Source organism: Microcaecilia unicolor, chromosome 6 (assembly GCF_901765095.1).
Source record: "Microcaecilia unicolor chromosome 6, aMicUni1.1, whole genome shotgun sequence".
In the NCBI taxonomy this organism is placed as follows: Eukaryota; Metazoa; Chordata; class Amphibia; order Gymnophiona; family Siphonopidae; genus Microcaecilia; species Microcaecilia unicolor.
In genome coordinates, this window is record NC_044036.1 from 82,175,019 (window position 1) to 82,195,258 (window position 20,240).

The 20,240-nt window shown below is 50.3% G+C and overlaps 1 protein-coding gene across 6 annotated transcripts in view; it reads left to right on the forward strand.

The window, feature by feature from the left end:
• The window catches only part of PDE4DIP (phosphodiesterase 4D interacting protein), a 310,072-nt gene that overhangs the window by 145,772 nt on the left and 144,060 nt on the right, over positions 1–20,240 (forward strand). For all 6 annotated transcript variants that reach the window (XM_030207593.1, XM_030207594.1, XM_030207591.1 and 3 more), the window contains one exon: positions 18,651–18,764. In XM_030207593.1, the coding sequence (XP_030063453.1) occupies positions 18,651–18,764 (114 nt within the window). The remainder of the gene's footprint in view (positions 1–18,650; positions 18,765–20,240) is intronic.

The window sequence follows — 20,240 nt, forward strand, 5'->3', positions numbered from 1 at the left end:
CTGCACGGCGCTGGCTTTGGCTGAAGCATTGGTCTGCTGACCACGCCTCTAAGTCTCGCCTGGCTAAGTTGCCTTTTAAAGGCAAGCTGCTCTTTGGGGTCGAGCTGGACAAGATTGTGACTGATCTCGGCACGTCTAAGGGCAAGAGGTTACCGGAGATCAGGGCTCGGGCCAGTGGTGCCCATCCCAGTTCCTCCAAAGGACGGTTTCAGGAAGCCCGTCGGTATCGCCCGGGCAAGTCGGGCTCCTCTGCCCCCTCTTCTTTCAAAAGGAACTTCTCCACCAAGCAGCACTCCTTTCGCAGAGACCGCCGTCCCGGAGGTGCGTCCTCCGGTCCTCCCCCAGGGTCTCGTACCCAATGACGGGGCCCTGGTCCATGGCCCAGAGCAGATTGGAGGACGCCTATCCTCGTTTCTGGGCGAGTGGACCAGGGTAACTGCAGACGCTTGGGTGCTGGAAGTCATCAGAGACGGCTACAAGCTTGAGTTCTGCCGACCCTTAAGAGATGGGTTTATGCACTCTCCGTGCAAGTCTCCGGTCAAAGCTGTGGCAGTGCAGCAGACTTTGGACAATCTGATCCGCCTGGGTGCGGTTGTTCTGCTGCCAGAAGATCAGCTTGGCAAGGGACGTTACTCCATTTACTTTGTGGTACCAAAGAAAGGAGGTTCTGTACGGCCTATCCTCGACCTCAAAGGGGTCAATCGGGCCTTGAAAGTTCGATACTTCCGAATAGAGACTCTCCGCTCTGTTATAGCGGCAGTGAAGACAGGGGAGTTCCTGGCATCCTTGGACATCAAGGAAACTTACTTGCATATTCCCATCTGGCCTCCTCATCAACGCTTTCTGTGTTTTGCAGTCCTGGGCCGACACTTCCAGTTCAGAGCCCTCCCGTTCGGGTTGGCTACTGCTCCGCGGACCTTCTCCAAAGTAATGGTGGTCATCACGGCCTTCCTACACAAGGAAGGAGTACAAGTTCATCCTTATCTGGATGACTGGTTGATCCGAGCCCCCTCTTATGCACAGTGCGGCAGAGCTTTAGACCGGGTGATTGCTCTTTTGAGCTCCCTGGGGTGGATCATCAACTGGGAGAAAAGCCAGCTGCGCCCGACTCAGTCCCTGGAGTATCTGGGAGTTCGTTTCAGCACCCAAGTGGGCAGAGTGTTCCTGCCAGACAATCGGATTGTCAAGCTTCAGGCTCAGGTGGACCAGTTCCTAGTAGCCTCTCCTCTTCAGGCTTGGGACTATGTGCAGCTGTTGGGCTCTATGACGGCCACGATGGAAGTAGTGCCCTGGGCCAGGGCCCATATGAGACCTCTACAGCACTCTCTGCTGCAGAGATGGACTCCAGTGTCGGAGGATTACGCTGTGCGCCTTCCCTTGGATCCAGCGGTGCGCAAGGCGCTGACCTGGTGGCTGAGGCCAGACAAGCTGTCCGCAGGAATGCCTCTTTTGACCCCGGAGTGAGTTGCCGTCATGACGGACGCCTCTTTGACGGGCTGGGGAGCCCACTGCTTGGGAAGGACAGCGCAGGTGCTCTGGTCTCCTGCAGAGGCAAAGTGGTCTATCAACCTCCTGGAACTCAGAGCCATTCGGTTGGCACTTTTGGAGTTTCTCCCGGTACTGGCGGTGAAGCCAGTACGGGTCCTGTCGGACAATGCCACGGCTGTGGCCTATGTCAATCGCCAGGGAGGTACCAAGAGCGCACCTCTAGCCAAGGAGGCCATGCATCTATGCCAGTGGGCGGAAGCGAACCTGGAACAGCTGTCGGCGGCCCACATTGCGGGAGTTATGAATGTCAAGGCGGACTTTCTCAGTCGCCATACCTTGGATCCTGAAGAGTGGCAGCTATCGGCTCAGGCTTCTTGGACATCACGAAGCGCTGGGGCCAGCCGAGCCTAGATCTGATGACGTCATCGGCCAATTGCCAAGTGCCGCGCTTTTTCAGCAGAAGACGGGACCCTCGATCTCTGGGAGTAGATGCTCTTCTCCAACAGTGGCCGACACAGGTGCTTCTCTATGTGTTCCCGCCCTGGCCCATGTTGGGCAGGGTGCTAGACCGGGTGGCAAAGCATCCGGGCCGGATAATCCTGGTGGGTCTGGACTGGCCCAGATGTCCCTGGTATGCGGACTTGATCAGGCTCTCAGTGGACGGCCCTCTGTGGCTGCCAGCGGAGCGGGGCCTGTTGCATCAGGGTCCCGTGGTGATGGAGGATCCCTCCCCCTTTGATCTTACAGCCTGGCTATTGAGCGGCAGCGTCTGAGGAAGAAGGGCTTCTCAGACAAGGTCATTGCCACTATGCTGAGAGCGAGGAAGCGTTCTACTTCTACTGCTTACGCCAGGGTTTGGCATACCTTTGCATCGTGGTGTGAGGCAGGCTCTCTTTCTCCCTTCACTGCTCCAATTTCTTCAGTGTTGCCGTTCCTGCAAGAAGGTCTGGAGAAAGGCCTGTCGCTCAGTTCCCTTAAAGTCCAGGTAGCGGCTCTGGCTTGCTTCAGGGGTCACCTGAAGGGTGCTTCCCTGGCCTGGCAGCCAGATGTGGTGCGCTTTCTCAAGGGAGTTAATCACCTACGCCCTCCTCTGCACTCTGTGGTGCCTGCGTGGAATCTCAATCTAGTGCTAAGAGCCTTGCAGAAGCCGCCTTTTGAACCCTTGTCGAGGGCATCTCTGAAAGACCTGACGTTGAAAGCAGTCTTTTTGGTGGCTATCACTTCAGCCAGACAAGTTTCCAAGCTCCAGGCGCTATCATGTCGAGAGCCCTTCCTGCAGTTCACTGAGGCATGTAAATTTTAAAGGCCCTCTTTGCGCCCCAGGAATACCCTTCTCCAGGGACAAAGGGTCTGCGCTTCCACTATCTGTTGGGCCGCCTGCCTAAATTCTTTTGATATTCCATCCCAGTGATATTTCCGTTGTGGAGGCACCAGAAGGCGTAACTCTAGGATAATGCCCATGACCTTGCCCTTCTGTCTATCAGGATCTAAGTGAATCCTTGGTCATCTATGTTCCCACATATATTATGAGTCCTTAAATTAGTGCAAAGAGTGTGTATTATTTGTATGTGGCTTAGTTTGTAGTATAAATGACAGGTGGAGAATACTAGAAAATAGAGACAGAGATAGATTTCAGAAAGAAGGCTTTAATCTTACCAAGTTTTCAATCAAGTACAGACATCAAACGGATTCTGGGTTCAATAGCACAGAGCTCTGCCGTCCGAGAAGTGTTGGGGAAGGACTCCAACTCTATGTCAAAATCTTATCTCTTTTATAGCCCCAGATCCCAATGCAAGCAAATGGCAGGACCCATTTTTTTCTAATATTTCACAATTTCTGAGATCATATTTTCCTATCCGGCCAGGTGCTTCCGTTCTAGCTATTGCCAGTTATTGTGCAATTTCCTCTTTTGTCAACGTTTTCTCTTCTGCCAGAACATCTTATTTTTAGCATATCAGTTTCACTTCCTCTTTTTTTTTTATCATCTTATGATCTAAGTTTCATCTTATAGAAAGACAAACTCCATTTTAATAAGTGCTACATTCAATTTGTACCTGATTTTGTTAAGACTCATCTATAAGGCCATTAGTAGGTTATCAGGCCTAGTCAGTGCTTTTCAGCTGTACAAAGCTATGTAGCTTGGCCCACCACTATTCCAGTGGATAGATCTTAAACTAGAACGCATATTAACTTGCAGGAAAAGCAAGTCCTTGCTCAGCCAGTCATAGATTTTTAAACCTAGCTGGTATTTTTACAGCCTGAGTCCTAAAATCTGGCCTTCCACCCTTCCGGTGGGCATCCAGTGAGGGCCTCTTGCTGTAGTATAATTATACAGGCAGGAGTGTCTATTTGCACGGTGCCTTCCTTCCTGCCCAAGATTGTTTCTCGTTTCCATGTGAATCAGCAGCTCTGTCTACCCTCCTTTCGTAGGGAGGACTACCCAGAGGAGTACTCTGCTCTTAAATATCTAGATGTGAGACGAGTCATCATCAGATACTTGGAAGTGACCAATGATTTCCGGAAGTCGGATCATCTGTTTGTGCTGTTCGCAGGTCCTCGTAAGGGTCTGCAGGCATCCAAGCCTACAGTGGCACGATGGGTCAAGGAAACCTTTGCAGCGGCTTATGTGGCCGCGGGGAAGGTGCCGCCTATCCAGCTGAAGGCTCACTCCACTAGAGCACAGGCGGCCTCGATGGCAGAGGCCGGGTCCGTCTCCTTGGAGGAGATTTGTAAGGCGGCAACTTGGGCATCGGCTCATACCTTCTCCAGTCATTACCGCTTGACTGTGGCTGCTCGGGCGGAGGCCCGGTTTGGCGCTTCAGTGTTGTGGTCAGGGATTTCTGTCCCGCCCTGGGTGAGTACTACTTCGGTACATCCCACCAGTCTATGGATTGATCAGCATGATGATATGGAAGGTAAAATTATGTATCATACCTGATAATTTTCTTTCCATTAATCATAGCTGATCAATCCATAGCCCCTCCCAGATATCTGTACTGTTTATATTCTGGTTGCATTTCAGGTTCAAGTTTAGTCTTCAGTTCCTGTTCAGGAGGTCTTCGTGTTCAAGTTTTTTCGATTGAATTCTTCTGGAGTTGAGACGATTTTGTGTTACAGTGAGCTGCTGCATTCCTCTCCCCTCCGTTTTACGAGGCTGGATTGAGACCTAAATTCTGCCGGCGCTCCCTCCCGCTTCGTGCGGCAGTAGGGCAGCCTTATATCCCTCCCGCTTCGGCGGTGTTAGGGTCAGCCAGCTCCTCCCGCGGTTGCGGTCGCAGGATAAGCCAGATGCCCCCCGCATCGGCGGGTGTGGTGTCCCTCCCCCGCTCCGCGGGGATGAGCTGGACGGATTCCCCTCCCCCACTTGTGTGGGGATGAGCTGGGTTGATTCCCCTCCCCCGTTTCTGCAGTGGTGAGCTGGGCAGAGTGTCCCTTTGTGGGTGTAATTCTCGAAGTGCTGAGTCCTGCGGATGGAGCTTTGATATCGACATACTGAGGAGTTTCCGGCAGCACATGACCACATATAGGGAGGCAAAAGGATTGCTCTCTATCTCCACCTGCTGGTAGATGGACACAACCCACCAGTCTATGGATTGATCAGCTATGATTCATGGAAAGGTATGATTAATGGAAAGGTATTAATGTATCAGGTATGATACATAATTTTACCTTTCCCTCTTCAGCAGGTGGCAGAACAGAGACCAAAGCTACAGTTCCAGCTCATGGTTTGCTGAGTGAACAAGAGGTCCACACATAGAACACCCCCTTGTATGTTCAACCAGTCTCCAGAAAGATAGGCCTTAACTATGGGGTACAACCCACATATGAAGTCAAAAAGACACAACTTTCATATAGCACAGCAGTCATTGAATCAGTAATAAAGAAAACCAAGAAATACAAACACTGTTCTACACTATTGGGCAAAGATCCTATGCTCATTTATATTTTTAGGAAGAAAATTCTCCAAGGAGTTAGATTTGCAGCAAGGATCGCCTCCCTCAATTATTTATGGTACAATATCAATATTTTGCTTCCAAAAGTACAAGTTTAACACTGTTCTTCCAGTGCTGAACTGACCTTTGTTGTTAGAAGCTGATGAATGTGGAACACATTGATTCAGCTTATAATGTATGTGGCACAGCTTCTCACATCTCTGCTTCACCTGTTGGCATAGGAGCCAACTTTTCAAAATTATTGGGGGTGCTAAGCCCAATGAAAATAGCCCCTCCTTGGACACATACAAGGAATTTTCTCAATATTGGGGGTGCTCAAGCACCCACAGAGTCGGCTCCAATGCCTGTTGGTTAAGGACTTCTAGGTTTTCCATATCTCAACAATTGGCTTCCAGCAGCAAATCTACAGAATTGGCTGTATCCCTAGTGTGCTGTAAAACTTGATATAATTGCTCTGCTTCTTTATCAGTTTAGACAAGGTAACCTGTCTACCTCTAAGGAGAGTTTCTTTATAAGAGCACTTGTAGATTTTGTCACGAAATACCTAGCCACCCGCCTGGGGTTACCCCGCGGCCACATAGAGTGTCTATCCCCAGCATAGCTCAGCTCCACTTGCATCTGCTGCTTGTGCTTTTCACTAGCTCCCTCCTCCCACTGACTGAGTCACAACCGCCTCTGGGCAAGTCTCCCATGCTCTAATTATCCCCAGTGATTTCTGGGTTACTAGGGCCACACTCCCAGTGGTCCTGCGGTTCCCAGAAAGCACTCTCAGACCCAACACACAAACTACCAGGATTCTTTATCAGTCCAGAAAGGCAGAACAAACAATTGTGTTTATTCTCAGAACTTGGAATAGTGGACAGAAATGTGCAATTGGCAAACAATAACAGGTAACTGAAATATGGATCAATTATATAACACTACTAAACATCTATATACTGTGTAAACAGTACCTGGGAAGATCAGGACATATAATTCACCGAGCCTCAGCAAAGAGATCTGTCTCTTTCTTCCTGGCTAAGACAGAAGCAACAGCCTGCCACAACTGCTGGGTAATTTCAAAACTCCAGGCCAGTCAGACCACAGAACTGTCAAATTTCAAAATAAAAAAACTGGTTACATCACTGGAAGGCACTTCCTGTTATCTATGTGCCAATAAAAGAAGTCGGTCCTCTGTAACAGCTTTAAGCATAAACATGCACCATTTGCTGGCCAGGCAGGAGAAATACACTTCAGAGATATTTAAGACAGGAAAAGATCCAATACATAATCTACAGGTCTAAACACACACTGTTTCTTAACAGATGTGGATTGCACTTAAGCTTTTCTTCCTCGAGATATGTTTCAAAGACTCATCAGTTAGTTCAAATGGTTTAATGCTCTACCTGGGTCACAGCCAAAACACAAGTATTGCCATACTGGGACAGACCAAAGGTCCATCAAGCCCAGCATCCTGTTTCCAACAGTGGCCAATCCAGGTCACAAATACCTGGCAAGATCCCAAAAAGTACAAAACACTCTGTACTGCCCATCCTAGAAATAGTGGATTTTCCCCAAGCCCAATTTAATAATAGTCTATGGATTTATCTTTCTCCGAGGACAAGCAGGCTGCTTGTTCTCACTGATGGGTGACGTCCACGGCAGCCCCTCCAATCGGAACTTCTCTAGCAAAGGCCTTTGCTAGTCCTCGCGCGCCGATGCGCACCGCGCATGCACGGCCGTCTTCCCGCCCGAACCGGGTCGTGTTCGTCAGTCTTCTTTTGTCCGCGCTCGGTACGGTCGTGTTTGCGCCGTTCGCACCCCTTAAGTTGACCCTCGCGCGTCTTTTGACTTTTCGCTTACAAAAAAAAAAAAAAAAGGGATTTCGGAGAAGGGCCTTACGGTCTTTTTCCCTTCCCCGTACTTCTAGTTTTTGGCCCCGATAAGTTTTCTTTTGTTTTCGGGGTAGGCCCCTTTGAGGCCTCGGGTCGAGTTTTTTTTCTCCCCTTCTTTTTGGTGCCTTACCGCAATTACGAGTTTTGATTTCGCCGGCGTGATTTTTCCGCCCATGTCATCGAAGTCTCCCAGCGGCTTCAAGAAGTGCACCCAGTGTGCCCGGGTAATCTCGCTCACTGATAGACACGCGTCGTGTCTGGGGGCTGGGCACGGCCCGCAGGCCTGCAGTCTTTGCGCCCTTTTACAGAAAAGGACTCAGGTAGCAAGATTGGCCCAGTGGAACGTTTTGTTCTCGGGCTCTTCGTCGGCATCGGCACCGGGAGTATCGAGTGCGTCGACGTCGACAGCGTCAAGACCTCCACCCTCGGCCGCAACTGTATCGATTGCATCGAGGCATCGACCCTCTGCATTGTCGGGGCCGAGACATCGGAAGGCTGCGTCGGCGTCGGTGGTACCGGGACCTCCACTAGTGCTGATGTCGTTGGACGGTGGTGCTTCGTCTGGAGTGCAGGTGAGGGCTGTCCATTCCCCTGCTGGTGGCGGTGAGCCTTCGGGTGGGTCTCCCCCTACCCTGAGGGCTCCTGCGGTACAGCCCCCCCGAGACCGACCTTCTTCGGCCTCGGCCCCGAGGAAGCGACGGCTGGATTCTACGTCCTCCTTGTTGGTACCGGGAAGCTCCAGTGACATGCTTCGTTTGAAAAAGTCAAAGAAGCATCGACACCGGTCTCCTTCCCGCGTCGGTACCGAGAGCTCTGGGTCGCCGAGGGAGTCGGCACCCAGCAGGCATCGGCACCGGGAGGACCGCTCACCCTCTGTTCAGGAGGTGTCCATGCGCTCCACCTTGGACAGCCCGGAACAGCCTCCACGCCCGGAACAGACTCTGACTTCGACTCCTGCATCGGCTTCCATGTCTTTCTCCACAGCCGCCCTGCACGAGAGTCTCCAGGCCGTTCTCCCAGAGATCCTGGGAGAGCTGTTGCGCCCTTCCACTCCGGTACCAGGGGTGCTTGCGCCACCGGTACCGTCGAGTGAGGCGCCGGCTGGCCCCTTGCCCGGGGTGAGGTCTCCGACATCGGTGCCGCTTGCGGTACCGACTGCGGTCGCCTCCCAGGAAGGCTCCCCGACGACGTCGGCGGAGGGAGCTTCTCTGGTGCGGGCAAGGGAGTCTACCTCTCGACGCTCCCACCGTGGCCGTGGTTCCACGGAGTCGAGCCGGGCACGGCTTCAGACACAGGTCCGTGAACTTGTCTGATACCGATGGTGAGGCCTCGTGGGAGGAGGAAGAGGACATCAGATATTTCTCTGACGAGGAGTCTGATGGTCTTCCTTCTGATCCCACTCCCCCCCTGAAAGGCAGCTTTCTCCTCCCGAGAGTCTGTCTTTTGCGGCCTTTGACCGGGAGATGTCTACAGCCATCCCCTTCCCGGTGGTTGTGGAGGACGAGCCCAGGGCTGAAATGTTTGAGCTCCTGGACTATCCTTCTCCACCTAAGGGAAGCGTCCACAGTACCCATGCATCATGTCCTAAAAAAGACATTGCTGGCAAACTGGACCAAGCCTTTAAGTAATCCCCACATTCCCAAGAAGATCGAGTCCCAGTACCGGATCCATGGGGACCCAGAGCTGATGCGCACTCAGTTGCCTCACGACTCTGGAGTTGTGGATTTGGCCCTAAAGAAGGCTAAGAGTTCTAGAGAGCATGCTTCGGCGCCCCCGGGCGAAGACTCTAGAACCTTAAACTCCTTTGGGAGGAAGGCCTACCATTCCTCCATGCTCGTGGCCAAAATTCAGTCTTGCCAGCTCTACACGAGCATACACATGCAGAACAATGTGCGGCAGTTGGCGGGCTTGGTGGACAAGCTCCCTCCTGAGCAAGCCAGGCCATTTCAGGAGGTGGTCAGGCAGCTGAAGGCGTGCAGAAAATTCCTGGCCAGAGGGATGTATGACACCTTTGATATTGCGTCCAGGGCCGCTGCTCAAGGTGCGGTGATGCGCAGACTCTCATGGCTGCGTGCCTCCGACCTGGAGAATAGGATCCAGCAGCGGACTCGCCTTGCCGTGCAGATAATATTTATGGAGAGAATGTCGAACAGGTGGTAGAACAGCTCCACCAGCGGGATACCGCTTTCGACAAGTTCTCCCGCCGGCAGCCTTCAGCTTCTACCTCCACAGGTAGAGGTTTTTATGGGGGAAGGAAGACTGTTCCCTACTCTTCTGGTAAGCGTAGGTACAATCCTCCTTCTCGACAGCCTGCGGTACAGGCTAAGCCCCAGCGCGCTCGCTCTCGTCAGCAGCGTGCGCTTCAGCAAGGCCCCTCGGCTCCCCAGCAAAAGCAAGGGACGAGCTTTTGACTGGCTCCAGCAGAGCATAGCCGACATCCAAGTGTCAGTGCCGGGCGATCTACCAGTCGGAGGGAGGTTGAAAGTTTTTCACCAAAGGTGGCCTCTCATAACCTCCGATCAGTGGGTTCTTCAAATAGTCTGGCAAGGATACACCCTCAATTTGGCCTCCAAACCTCCAAATTGTCCACCGGGAGCTCAGTCTTACAGCTTCCAACACAAGCAGGTACTTGCAGAGGAACTCTCCGCCCTTCTCAGCGCCAATGCGGTCGAGCCCGTGCCATCCGGGCAAGAAGGGCTGGGATTCTATTCCAGGTACTTCCTTGTGGAAAAGAAAACAGGGGGGATGCGTCCCATCCTAGACCTAAGGGCCCTGAACAAATATCTGGTCAAGGAAAAGTTCAGGATGCTTTCCCTGGGCACCCTTCTTCCCATGATTCAGGAAAACGATTGGCTATGCTCTCTGGACTTGAAGGACGCCTACACGCACATCCCGATACTGCCAGCTCACAGACAGTATCTGCGATTTCAGCTGGGCACACGTCACTTCCAGTACTGTGTGCTACCCTTTGGGCTCGCCTCTGCGCCCAGAGTGTTCACGAAGTGCTTGGCTGTAGTAGCAGCGGCACTTCGCAGGCTGGGGGTACACGTGTTCCCATATCTCGACGATTGGCTGGTGAAGAACACATCCGAGGCAGGAGCTCTACAGTCCATGCAGATGACTATTCGCCTCCTGGAGCTACTGGGGTTTGTGATAAATTATCCAAAGTCCCATCTTCTCCCAGTACAGAGACTCGAATTCATAGGAGCTCTGCTGGATTCTCGGACGGCTCGTGCCTATCTCCCAAAGGCGAGAGCCAACAACTTGTTGTCCCTCGTCTCGCGGGTGCGAGCATCCCAGCAGATCACAGCTCGGCAGATGTTGAGATTACTGGGCCACATGGCCTCCACAGTTCATGTGACTCCCATGGCCCGCCTTCACATGCGATCTGCTCAATGGACCCTAGCTTCCCAGTGGTTTCAGGCTGCTGGGGATCTAGAAGACGTGATCCACCTGTCCACGAGTTTTCTCAAATCCCTGTATTGGTGAACGATTTGGTCCAATTTGACTCTGGGACATCCTTTCCAAATTCCTCAGCCACAAAAAGTGCTGACTACGGATGCGTCTCTCCTGGGGTGGGGAGCTCATGTCGATGGGCTTCACACCCAAGGAAGCTGGTTCCTCCAGGAACGCGATCTGCAGATCAATCTCCTGGAGTTACGAGCGGTGTGGAACGCTCTGAAGGCTTTCAGATATCGGCTGTCCCACCAAATTATCCAAATTCAGACAGACAACCAGGTTGCCATGTATTACATCAACAAGCAGGGGGGCACCGGATCTCGCCCCCTGTGTCAGGAAGCCGTCAGCATGTGGCTTTGGGCTCGCCGTCAGGGCATGGTGCTCCAAGCCACATACCTGGCAGGCGTAAACAACAGTCTGGCCGACAGACTGAGCAGGATTATGCAACCTCACGAGTGGTCGCTCAACTCCCGAGTAGTGCGCCAGATCTTCCAGGTGTGGGGCACCCCCTTGGTAGATATCTTTGCATCTCGAGCCAACCACAAGGTCCCTCAGTTCTGTTCCAGGCTTCAGGCCAACGGCAGACTGGCACCGGATGCCTTCCTCCTGGACTGGGGGGAGGGTCTCCTGTATGCTTATCCTCCCATACCTCTGGTGGGGAAGACTTTGTTGAAACTCAAGCAAGACCGAGGCACCATGATTCTGATTGCTCCTTTTTGGCCGCGTCAGATCTGGTTCCCTCTTCTTCTGGAGTTATCCTCCGAAGAACCGTGGAGATTGGAGTGTTTTCCGACCCTCATCACACAGGACGAAGGGGCGCTTCTGCATCCCAACCTCCGGTCTCTGGCTCTCATGGCCTGGATGTTGAGAGCGTAGACTTTGCCTCTTTGGGTCTGTCAGAGGGTGTCTCCCGTATCTTGCTTGCTTCCAGGAAAGATTCCACTAAGAGGAGTTACTTCTTTCTATGGAGGAGGTTTGCCGTCTGGTGTGACAGCAAGGCCCTAGATCCTCGCTCTTGTCCTACACAGACCCTGCTTGAATACCTTCTGCACTTGTCTGAGTCTGGTCTCAAGACCAACTCTGTAAGGGTTCACCTTAGTGCAATCAGTGCATACCATTACCGTGTGGAAGGTAAACCGATCTCAGGACAGCCTTTAGTTGTTCGCTTCATGAGAGGTTTGCTTTTGTCAAAGCCCCCCGTCAAACCTCCTACAGTGTCGTTCTCACCCAGCTGATGAAACCTCCTTTTGAGCCACTGAACTCCTGCCATCTGAAGTACTTGACCTGGAAGGTCATTTTCTTGGTGGCAGTTACTTCAGCTCGTAGAGTCAGTGAGCTGCAGGCCCTGGTAGCCCAGGCCCCTTACACCAAATTTCATCATAACAGAGTAGTCCTCCGCACTCACCCTAAGTTCTTGCCAAAGGTTGTCTCAGAGTTCCATCTGAACCGGTCAATTGTCTTGCCAACATTCTTTCCCCGTCCTCATTCCTGCCCTGCTGAACGTCAGCTGCACACATTGGACTGCAAGAGAGCATTGGCCTTCTATCTGGAGCGGGCACAGCCCAACAGACAGTCCACACAATTGTTTGTTTCTTTTGATCCCAACAGGAGGGGAGTGGCTGTGGGGAAACGCACCATATCCAATTGGCTAGCAGATTGCATTTCCTTCACTTACGCCCAGGCTGGGCTGGCTCTTGAGGGTCATGTCACGGCTCATAATGTTAGAGCCATGGCAGCGTCGGTAGCCCACTTGAAGTCAGCCACTATTGAAGAGATCTGCAAAGCTGCAACGTGGTCATCTGTCCACACAGTCGGTTCGGGCAGTCAGTGCTTCAGAATCTGTTCGGGGTTTAGAATCCAACTCCACCCCCTAGGCCCATGTTTATTCTGTTCCAGGCTACACTCTCAGTTAGTTGGATAAATTGTTAGGTCAATCTCAGTTATGTCCTCGCCGTTGCGAGGCCCAATTGACCATGTTTGTTGTTTTGAGTGAGCCTGGGGGCTAGGGATACCCCATCAGTGAGAACAAGCAGCCTGCTTGTCCTCGGAGAAAGCGAATGCTACATACCTGTAGAAGGTATTCTCCGTGGACAGCAGGCTGATTGTTCTCACAAACCCGCCCGCCTCCCCTTTGGAGTTGTGTCTTCCCTTGTTTTGTCTTGCTACGTATGGGACTGACGAACACGAGCCGGTTCGGGCGGGAAGACGGCCGCGCATGCGCGGTGTGCATCAGCGCGCAAGGACTAGCAAAGGCCTTTGCTAGAGAAGTTCTGATTGGAGGGGCTGCCGTGGACTTCACCCATCAGTGAGAACAATCAGCCTGCTGTCCTCGGAGAATACCTTCTACAGGTATGTAGCATTCGCTTTTAGGAAGCTGTCCAAACCTATTTTAAACTCTGCTAAGCTAACCGCCTTTACCACATTCTGTGGCAACGAATTCCAGAGTTTAATTACACTTTGAGTGACGAAAACTTCCTCCAATTCGTTTTAAATTTACTACTTTGTAGCTTCATCGCATGCCCCCTAGTCCTAGTATTTTTGGAAAGCGTAAACAGACGCTTCATGTCTACCTATTCAACTCCACTCATTATTTTATAGACCTCTATCATATCTCCCCTCAGTTGCCTTCTCTCCAAGCTGAAGAGCCCTAGCCACTTTAACCCATAGGGAAGTCATCCCATCCCCTTTATCATTTTCGTCGCCCTTCTCTGCACCTTTTCTAATTCCACTATATCTTTTTTTGAGATGCGGCGACCAGAATTGAACACAATATTTGAGAATGCTAGATCATATATGCTCCATAGTGCATGTAGTTCTAGCATGTCTCAAAGACCTCAAATTTCAAAAGAATTAAACTTTCTTGTCATCAATACCAGACTAGTCCAGACCAATGGGTTATGTCCATCTACTAGCAGAAGGAAATAGAGAAAATAGTTCCAAGTACTTCGCCCCTTAAGGAAATTGTGCAGCCTGGAATGCGCAGTAGTTTCTCTGTCTCCTGGTGGTTGGATGTGCAGCTTCTCTTGGTGCTTGCTGGCTAAGCTTCTGTCTCAGCTCTGCTTGGGGATGGTTGAAAAGGGGTCTGTTGGGTGCTTTTACGGTGACATTCAGTGGTCCTGGATCCCTCACGTCGCAGCTAGGGGATACCTAGTGGTACTGGGTTCCTCCCTCACCTGACGCCTTGTGGGTTTTGGTTGTGGCATGGTACAGATTGATATTCTTTCTTCTGGGCAATTATGTTTCTTGGTCTGTGCTTGTAATGTGAGCTGTGACAGGCTGTCTTTGCTTGTAAGGTAAGCTTTTTGTCCCTTTCTGTGGCCGGTTTAAAAAAAAAAACCTCAGCTGGATTTTTTTTTTTTTTTAAAGTCTCAGTGTTCCTGGTCTGTCAGAGCAGCGGTTTTGTTTGCGCCTCTTCATTTTGGCGGTCTTTGGGTGTGTGGAGAACCAGCTTGTTTTGTTGCTTGCTGCGGTTCCAGTGCGCTCTTTTCCTGATGGCGCTGTTTGGGGCGGCAGTGGTACTTTGTTCAGCAGGATGTTTCCGCCTCAGCCATTGTGCTGGCGGTGTGCTTCCCTTTTCATGTCTTTCTGTTCAGACAAGGTCTCTGTTTCGGTCTCTTCAGCTGCGCGTCTTACTCCAACATTTGTTTGGCTGACATCCCTGGGTCCAGTTCAGGCCTCTGTTCTCTGCTGCTGCTGCTACTGCCGCCTCCTTTTTTCTCGGCAGATCTCTGGCCTAGGCCTTACCGCATGGTTCTCCCGCTTTTGGGAGTTCTAGTATGCCTGGTGGTTTCCTGTTTGGAGGGATCCTTTGTGTTGGAGGTCTTCTGGCAAATCCTCTGAGGCACTGCTAGGACTGTGCTTCAGAGATCCAGCGTTCTGCTTTGCTGGAGCAGTACTAGACCCGACCTGTCATTTCTTCTAATCTTCAGGCCAGGGTCTCCTGCAGTTATTCTTGGGCTTCTGGCTCTTGTGCAGACATCTTCTAGAAAGTTTTCTAGTTCCGGTACATAAGTATTGCCCCTTTCTCTTTCTATTGGTTGTGTTTTTTGCTTGTCTTTGGGTTCTTTGCCTCAGGTTGTTCTTTGTAGCGCAGTTTTGGGGTCCTTGCCCTCTCTTCTAGAGCTGGGCGCATCTCTATGTCTTACTGGGTACCATCCCATTATGTATTGGGGCCTTATTAGCTGTGGTGATGCTTCAGCCTAAGGTAGAGGTTTCGGGCTTCCTGTTGGAATAGTCCTTCTCGGTCTGAGCGGCCTGGCTCGCTCTAGGAGGTCTGCTGTTCCTTCCTCTATGCAGGCTGAGAACTGCTCCAGGGGGTTAGGGGCATGTCTTCTTCTCTCTTCTATTTCCCGGCTTGTCTTCCCAGGCTCTTGGGTGGTGGTGTCTCCTCTTGCTCCTTCTCTGGATGTCAGCGTCATTCAGTCTCCTCCGTCTGGGCAGGGCTTCCGTCAGCGGGATGGGTGTACCTCCTTTTCGGTTGGACGGGCCTGTCTCCCTCCCAGCCGATCGGCCCTGACTCTGTTGGTCGGGCGTTTCCCCTTGCACCTTCTCGGGCGTCGCCTCTTGGTTTCATACCGGTGTAGTAGGTCAGCTGGCACTCTTGTTTTCTCTTCAGCTTGGCTCCTTTTCAGGAGGTTATGCCTTTCTCCACTGTCTTTGGACATCGACCCTCCCTCCGATTTGGAGTGGAATTTTGTTCCTTCTCTGGAGGTCTGGGTGTCGAGCCTCGCTCGCCCTCTTTCTGGGGGGGAGGGTTGAGCCTTGCTTCTTCTCTGAGCATGGTTCAGGGCAGCTTCTTTCGCCTGAGGCTATGGGAGGAAGTCTCAATAAGGCTCTGGGCGGGAAGCCAGGCTCTGTTTCTGGTGGTGGATCCAGTTTCCAGCTCTAGAGCTCCCTTTCTCTGCATTTTGAGTCGGGCTCCTTTCTGGCAAGTCAGGCATGACTCTCTTGTTGCAGATTCTCTGGAGTATGATGTTGGCTCCCAATCGGTAGTGTGAATGGGCCTCTTTCCCATAGGGATCTTATCTCTTCTTTTCCGGAAATAGAGCATGTCTTCATTCCTGAAGGTGGGGGGCGTTACTTTCTCTATGCTCAGGCTGTGGGATGCCGTTCCTGTAGGTGTAATAGGCTTCCTCTGAGGCTGTAATATCTGTTCAGCTCCTGCACAGACAATGGACCTCCGTTGCTGCCTCTCAGGCAAGGCTCTGTTCCTGCAGTTGGAGCAGACCTGTGCTTTAGCTTGATACCTACGGCTTTGTTCCCATCAGATTGAGTGGCTGCAATCTTCTGCTGCGGGTGGTCGCCCAGATGACTAGGGTTGAGGTTATTCCATCTCTTGATGGTGCTGCTGTTTCTCATGGTCTTGATGGCTAGTTTCATTCTTGCTGATGGAACCTTACTACCATCTCGATTCCCGTTTCTGGAGTTAGCTCAATTCAAGTTGGCGGTGCTTGCCTCCATTTTGGTGGGTAACATCTTCCTGTAATTTTCTTGGTGGGACATAGCTTTATTGGGCCGCCTGGTGGGCTTCAGGCCCCTAGCAGTTCTGTTTTAGGGTTCCCTGACTACTGCTCTGTCAGTGGTGCAACGTGGTGTCAGTCTGGAGAGTGGAAAGTTGCTTCCTCTCTGCCTTTGCCGACAGCTGTGGATGTTTATAGTGCCTGGGTGACTCCTCTTTCTATGGAACTTGTCACAGGCGGACTTGGAAGTCGTTCGTTTTTCTTCAGTCAGTTTTTGGGGAGTTCACTTCTTTGTTCTGGGCCTTCGGAACCTTTTTAGACTCCTTCCTCAGACTCCTTTTGGGGCTCAAGGTCCTGCCTTTCCTACAGGTGTCTCTCTCTTCTTGTTTTTCGAGAATTTTGTTTTCTTCCCACAGTAGAGAACTTCTGGGGTGGTATCCGCCTGACACTGGTTCTTTTTCGGATGCTACTCGGCGTCTTCGTGGACATTTCTTTTTTTCATTTTGGGGCATGACTGTTGTTCTGTTTGTTTCATTCCCTCCCTATGCTATGATTGCTTGCTATATCCCATTGGTCTGGTATTGATGACAAGGAAGGAAAAATTTATGTTTGTACCTGATAATTTTCTTTCGTTTAGTCATACCGGACCAGTCTAGATGCCCACCCTGTCTGTTTTCCATTGGATTGCTTCTTTGCTGCTTCTTTCAGGGTTTGACTTCTCCATGTCAGTGGCTGGGACCTTTTTGGGCTTCTTGCCACGAGGAACACTTCAGGATAGCAGGATTTGCTCCCCGTGGCATTTTGTGATGCCAGCTCTCGAAAGCTCTCGAGTGTGTTTCACTGATGAGCCTTTTTTTCCTGCTTCTTGGGTACATCTGCACAACAGACGGAAAGGCTTAGTGGTGACTTGTCTTGCTTCTCCATGGGAAGTTTGGATGGCCCTTCTTCGTCCAAGATTTTTGATAGGTCTTTTCTCCTAGGCGCTCTTGGCTTTCCAATAAATTCTGTTTTCCTGTTCTAGTTTGTTCTTGTAGTTGAGGGCATCATTGCTTGGCTATTCGAAATACTGAGCCATTCCAGGCTGCATGATTCCCTTAAGGGACGAAATACTTGGAACTATTTTCTCTGTCTCCTTCCACTGGTGGATGGACATAACCCATTGCTCTAGAAGGTCTGATATAACTAAAGGAAAGAAAATTATCAGGTAAGAATATAATTTTTCCATCCCTGCCTTTATCTTCAAAGATTTTGTTATCGCCTGGACTGCAAGTCAGGTTTCAGTAGTGGAGGACAGAAGCATGTTTAAGTGCTCCCTTTTACACTGCAGGGACATCAGTGTATCTTGACCCCAGATGCTTCCAACATGAGCTGAGGTGTCTATCTTGGCTTATGATATATGCAAGAAACACCTCTGTTCTCCTTCCCCATCCTTCCAAATTTGTCCCTAATGAATCTCCTGGGGGTGGGGGGAGGAATCCCTTCCCAGATCAGCAGTATCTCTTTTAGAAACTATTTCCTAAGGCTGTTTCCCTATTCTGTGTCTGGGGGCAAAAAAGCTGTAGTAAATCTGTCCCTTAAAGTACATCTGCAAATCACTGGCAGAAGCCAGCAATCTCCTTTCCAAATTATGCTTTCAGCTATGGGACAGCACCCCCCCTTGATAGATGGCACAAAGAGGTAATTGCCTCTTTGTTTCACATATTACCATGGCGTGGACCCCCTCCAGTGTCTTGCTGTCCCTCCTCAGCCTTCACCCCATCTCACTCTTACAAGTCATTCCCAGTCAATTACAGTCCTTGGCAGTCTAGCACTTATTCCCCTTACCTTTCTGTGTGCAGGGCTGCCTTACAAATAGTGCATCTCCCATGTCTGTACTGCGATTGAATTCTCTAATCTTGAGCCACAGAGCGTAGGAAATTTGGGAAGTCATGTGGTTTCAAGTTTTGCAGGACTTGAAACAACGAGACCAGCCTGAACTTCCTGCACTGCATAACTCAAGCTTAGGGCCAGCCACAGTGCAGACATGGGAGATGCACTGTTTGTGAAGCAGCTTTGCAAAACAAACACAGGGGCATAAAATCCTAGTGCCTGGGATTTGTTGAGTCCTGCTGTAGATAATAGATTAAACGAGCACAGAACCTACCCAGCTGCCTGAGAGACGATTCTGTATTTTGAACTGAGGGGACTGCTGTGCACAGAATGGATTACACATGCTTGGAGCTTTACATTGGTCCTGAGCTCTGGGTGAGCTGTTCTGCCTGTGCCTGATTTGATCTTGCTGTCTATGGAGAACACCTGTTAAAGGTAATTAACTTTAATTTGATGTATTAAGCTTCTTCTCTTTTTTTCTATTTCAGCATGAGAATGTTTGCTGTATATTCTCATTGTTGAACTATGTTTTTTCTTCTTCTTTTTAGGACCAGGCTGCCCACCTGCAGGACAAACAGAACTTGGAAAAACATCCTGAGATGAGTGACACCATACTGAATAAACTGAGATTAAGAATAAAAGATAGAGATTTAGCTCTGGAGGTAAGAACCTGTCAAACCATAATTGCCAAAAATACAATCAAATAAAGCTAAGCTAAAAAAAAAAAAAAAAACTGAACTCCATATACAATTCTGTGCATCTAGCTGTCTTTAAACTTGCTCTGTACAAATCTACATACAGCCCAAACACTCGGTTATCGGCATGCATTCTTAACACAGATACACAGCACTGCTGAAATCCTCAGCTAGCAGTGAACCTTTGTCAACAAGCCAGATTCAGTTAGACACACATGGGTGCTGTCATTTGACAGCAACAGAACCAAACTGCTCTCTTGGAGCTCAGAACTTTAGTATAAAGTTCTGGATGTGCACAGGCCCTTTTTACACGCAGGCCCCAATGCACAAAACTTACCAGGGCAGCAGCATGTTTGTATTACACTGCCATTTCTATAGACTTTTTTTTGGGGGGGGGGGGGGGGGGGGGGGACTACATGCTTAGATGCAGCACACACTGTTCTGAGCATGCGCAGAGTGACGATGCTCAGCGATTGGCTGTCTTGCGCATACACAGCATAGTGGTGGCTGCTATACACATGCATGGGCTATTTTCCTATCAAGCTGTTTTTGCAAGCAGCTCATTTGTATGTGGATGAGAGGAGAGATGAAACTGTGGTGGAGAAAGTCAAGGATCAGTAGCCTGAAGATTCCTAAATGTGTGGTTTGTGATTGGTTGAGACTGATGGGGAGGGGGAGTATGTGTCAGAACTAGCATAATATGGTCAGAGAGGGGAAGAATTGAAGTGAAAAAGCAATAGAGTAAGCAATTGGAGAAGACAAGATCAAGGCAGTGGTCGTGCTGGTGAGTAATGATAGTGGATGTAACAAAAGAGAGGGAACAAAGTACAAACTAAAGTCCAAACAAAAAATACAGCACCACGGGCCTTTAAAAATGGAACACAGTTCTTTAATGAATGAGCCTTGACAAAAAGACCCGACACGGGCCGTGTTTCGGTGACTAGCACCTGCGTCAGGGGTCACAGCGATGACGTGGAAAACTTGGGGAATAACTCGAATATATTCCTCTACAATATATTATTCCTTACCCCACGTCTCATGTAGTAAAAGCTACAAAGCACCAAGGCACTTTCACTTTCTGTATCCATTTTGATACAGAAAGTGAAAGTGCCTTGGTGCTTTGTAGCTTTTACTACATGAGACGTGGGGTAAGGAATAATATATTGTAGAGGAATATATTCGAGTTATTCCCCAAGTTTTCCACGTCATCGCTGTGACCCCTGACGCAGGTGCTAGTCACCGAAACACGGCTCGTGTCGGGTCTTTTTGTCAAGGCTCATTCATTAAAGAACTGTGTTCCATTTTTAAAGGCCCGTGGTGCTGTTTTTTTTGTTTGGAGTAATGATAGTGGAACATAGGTGAAGATTTCAATGAAGTGGTTAAAGCAAGAAAATTAGAAGCATAAAAGTCAGAGGGATTATTAGCATAAATGTTACAATCCCG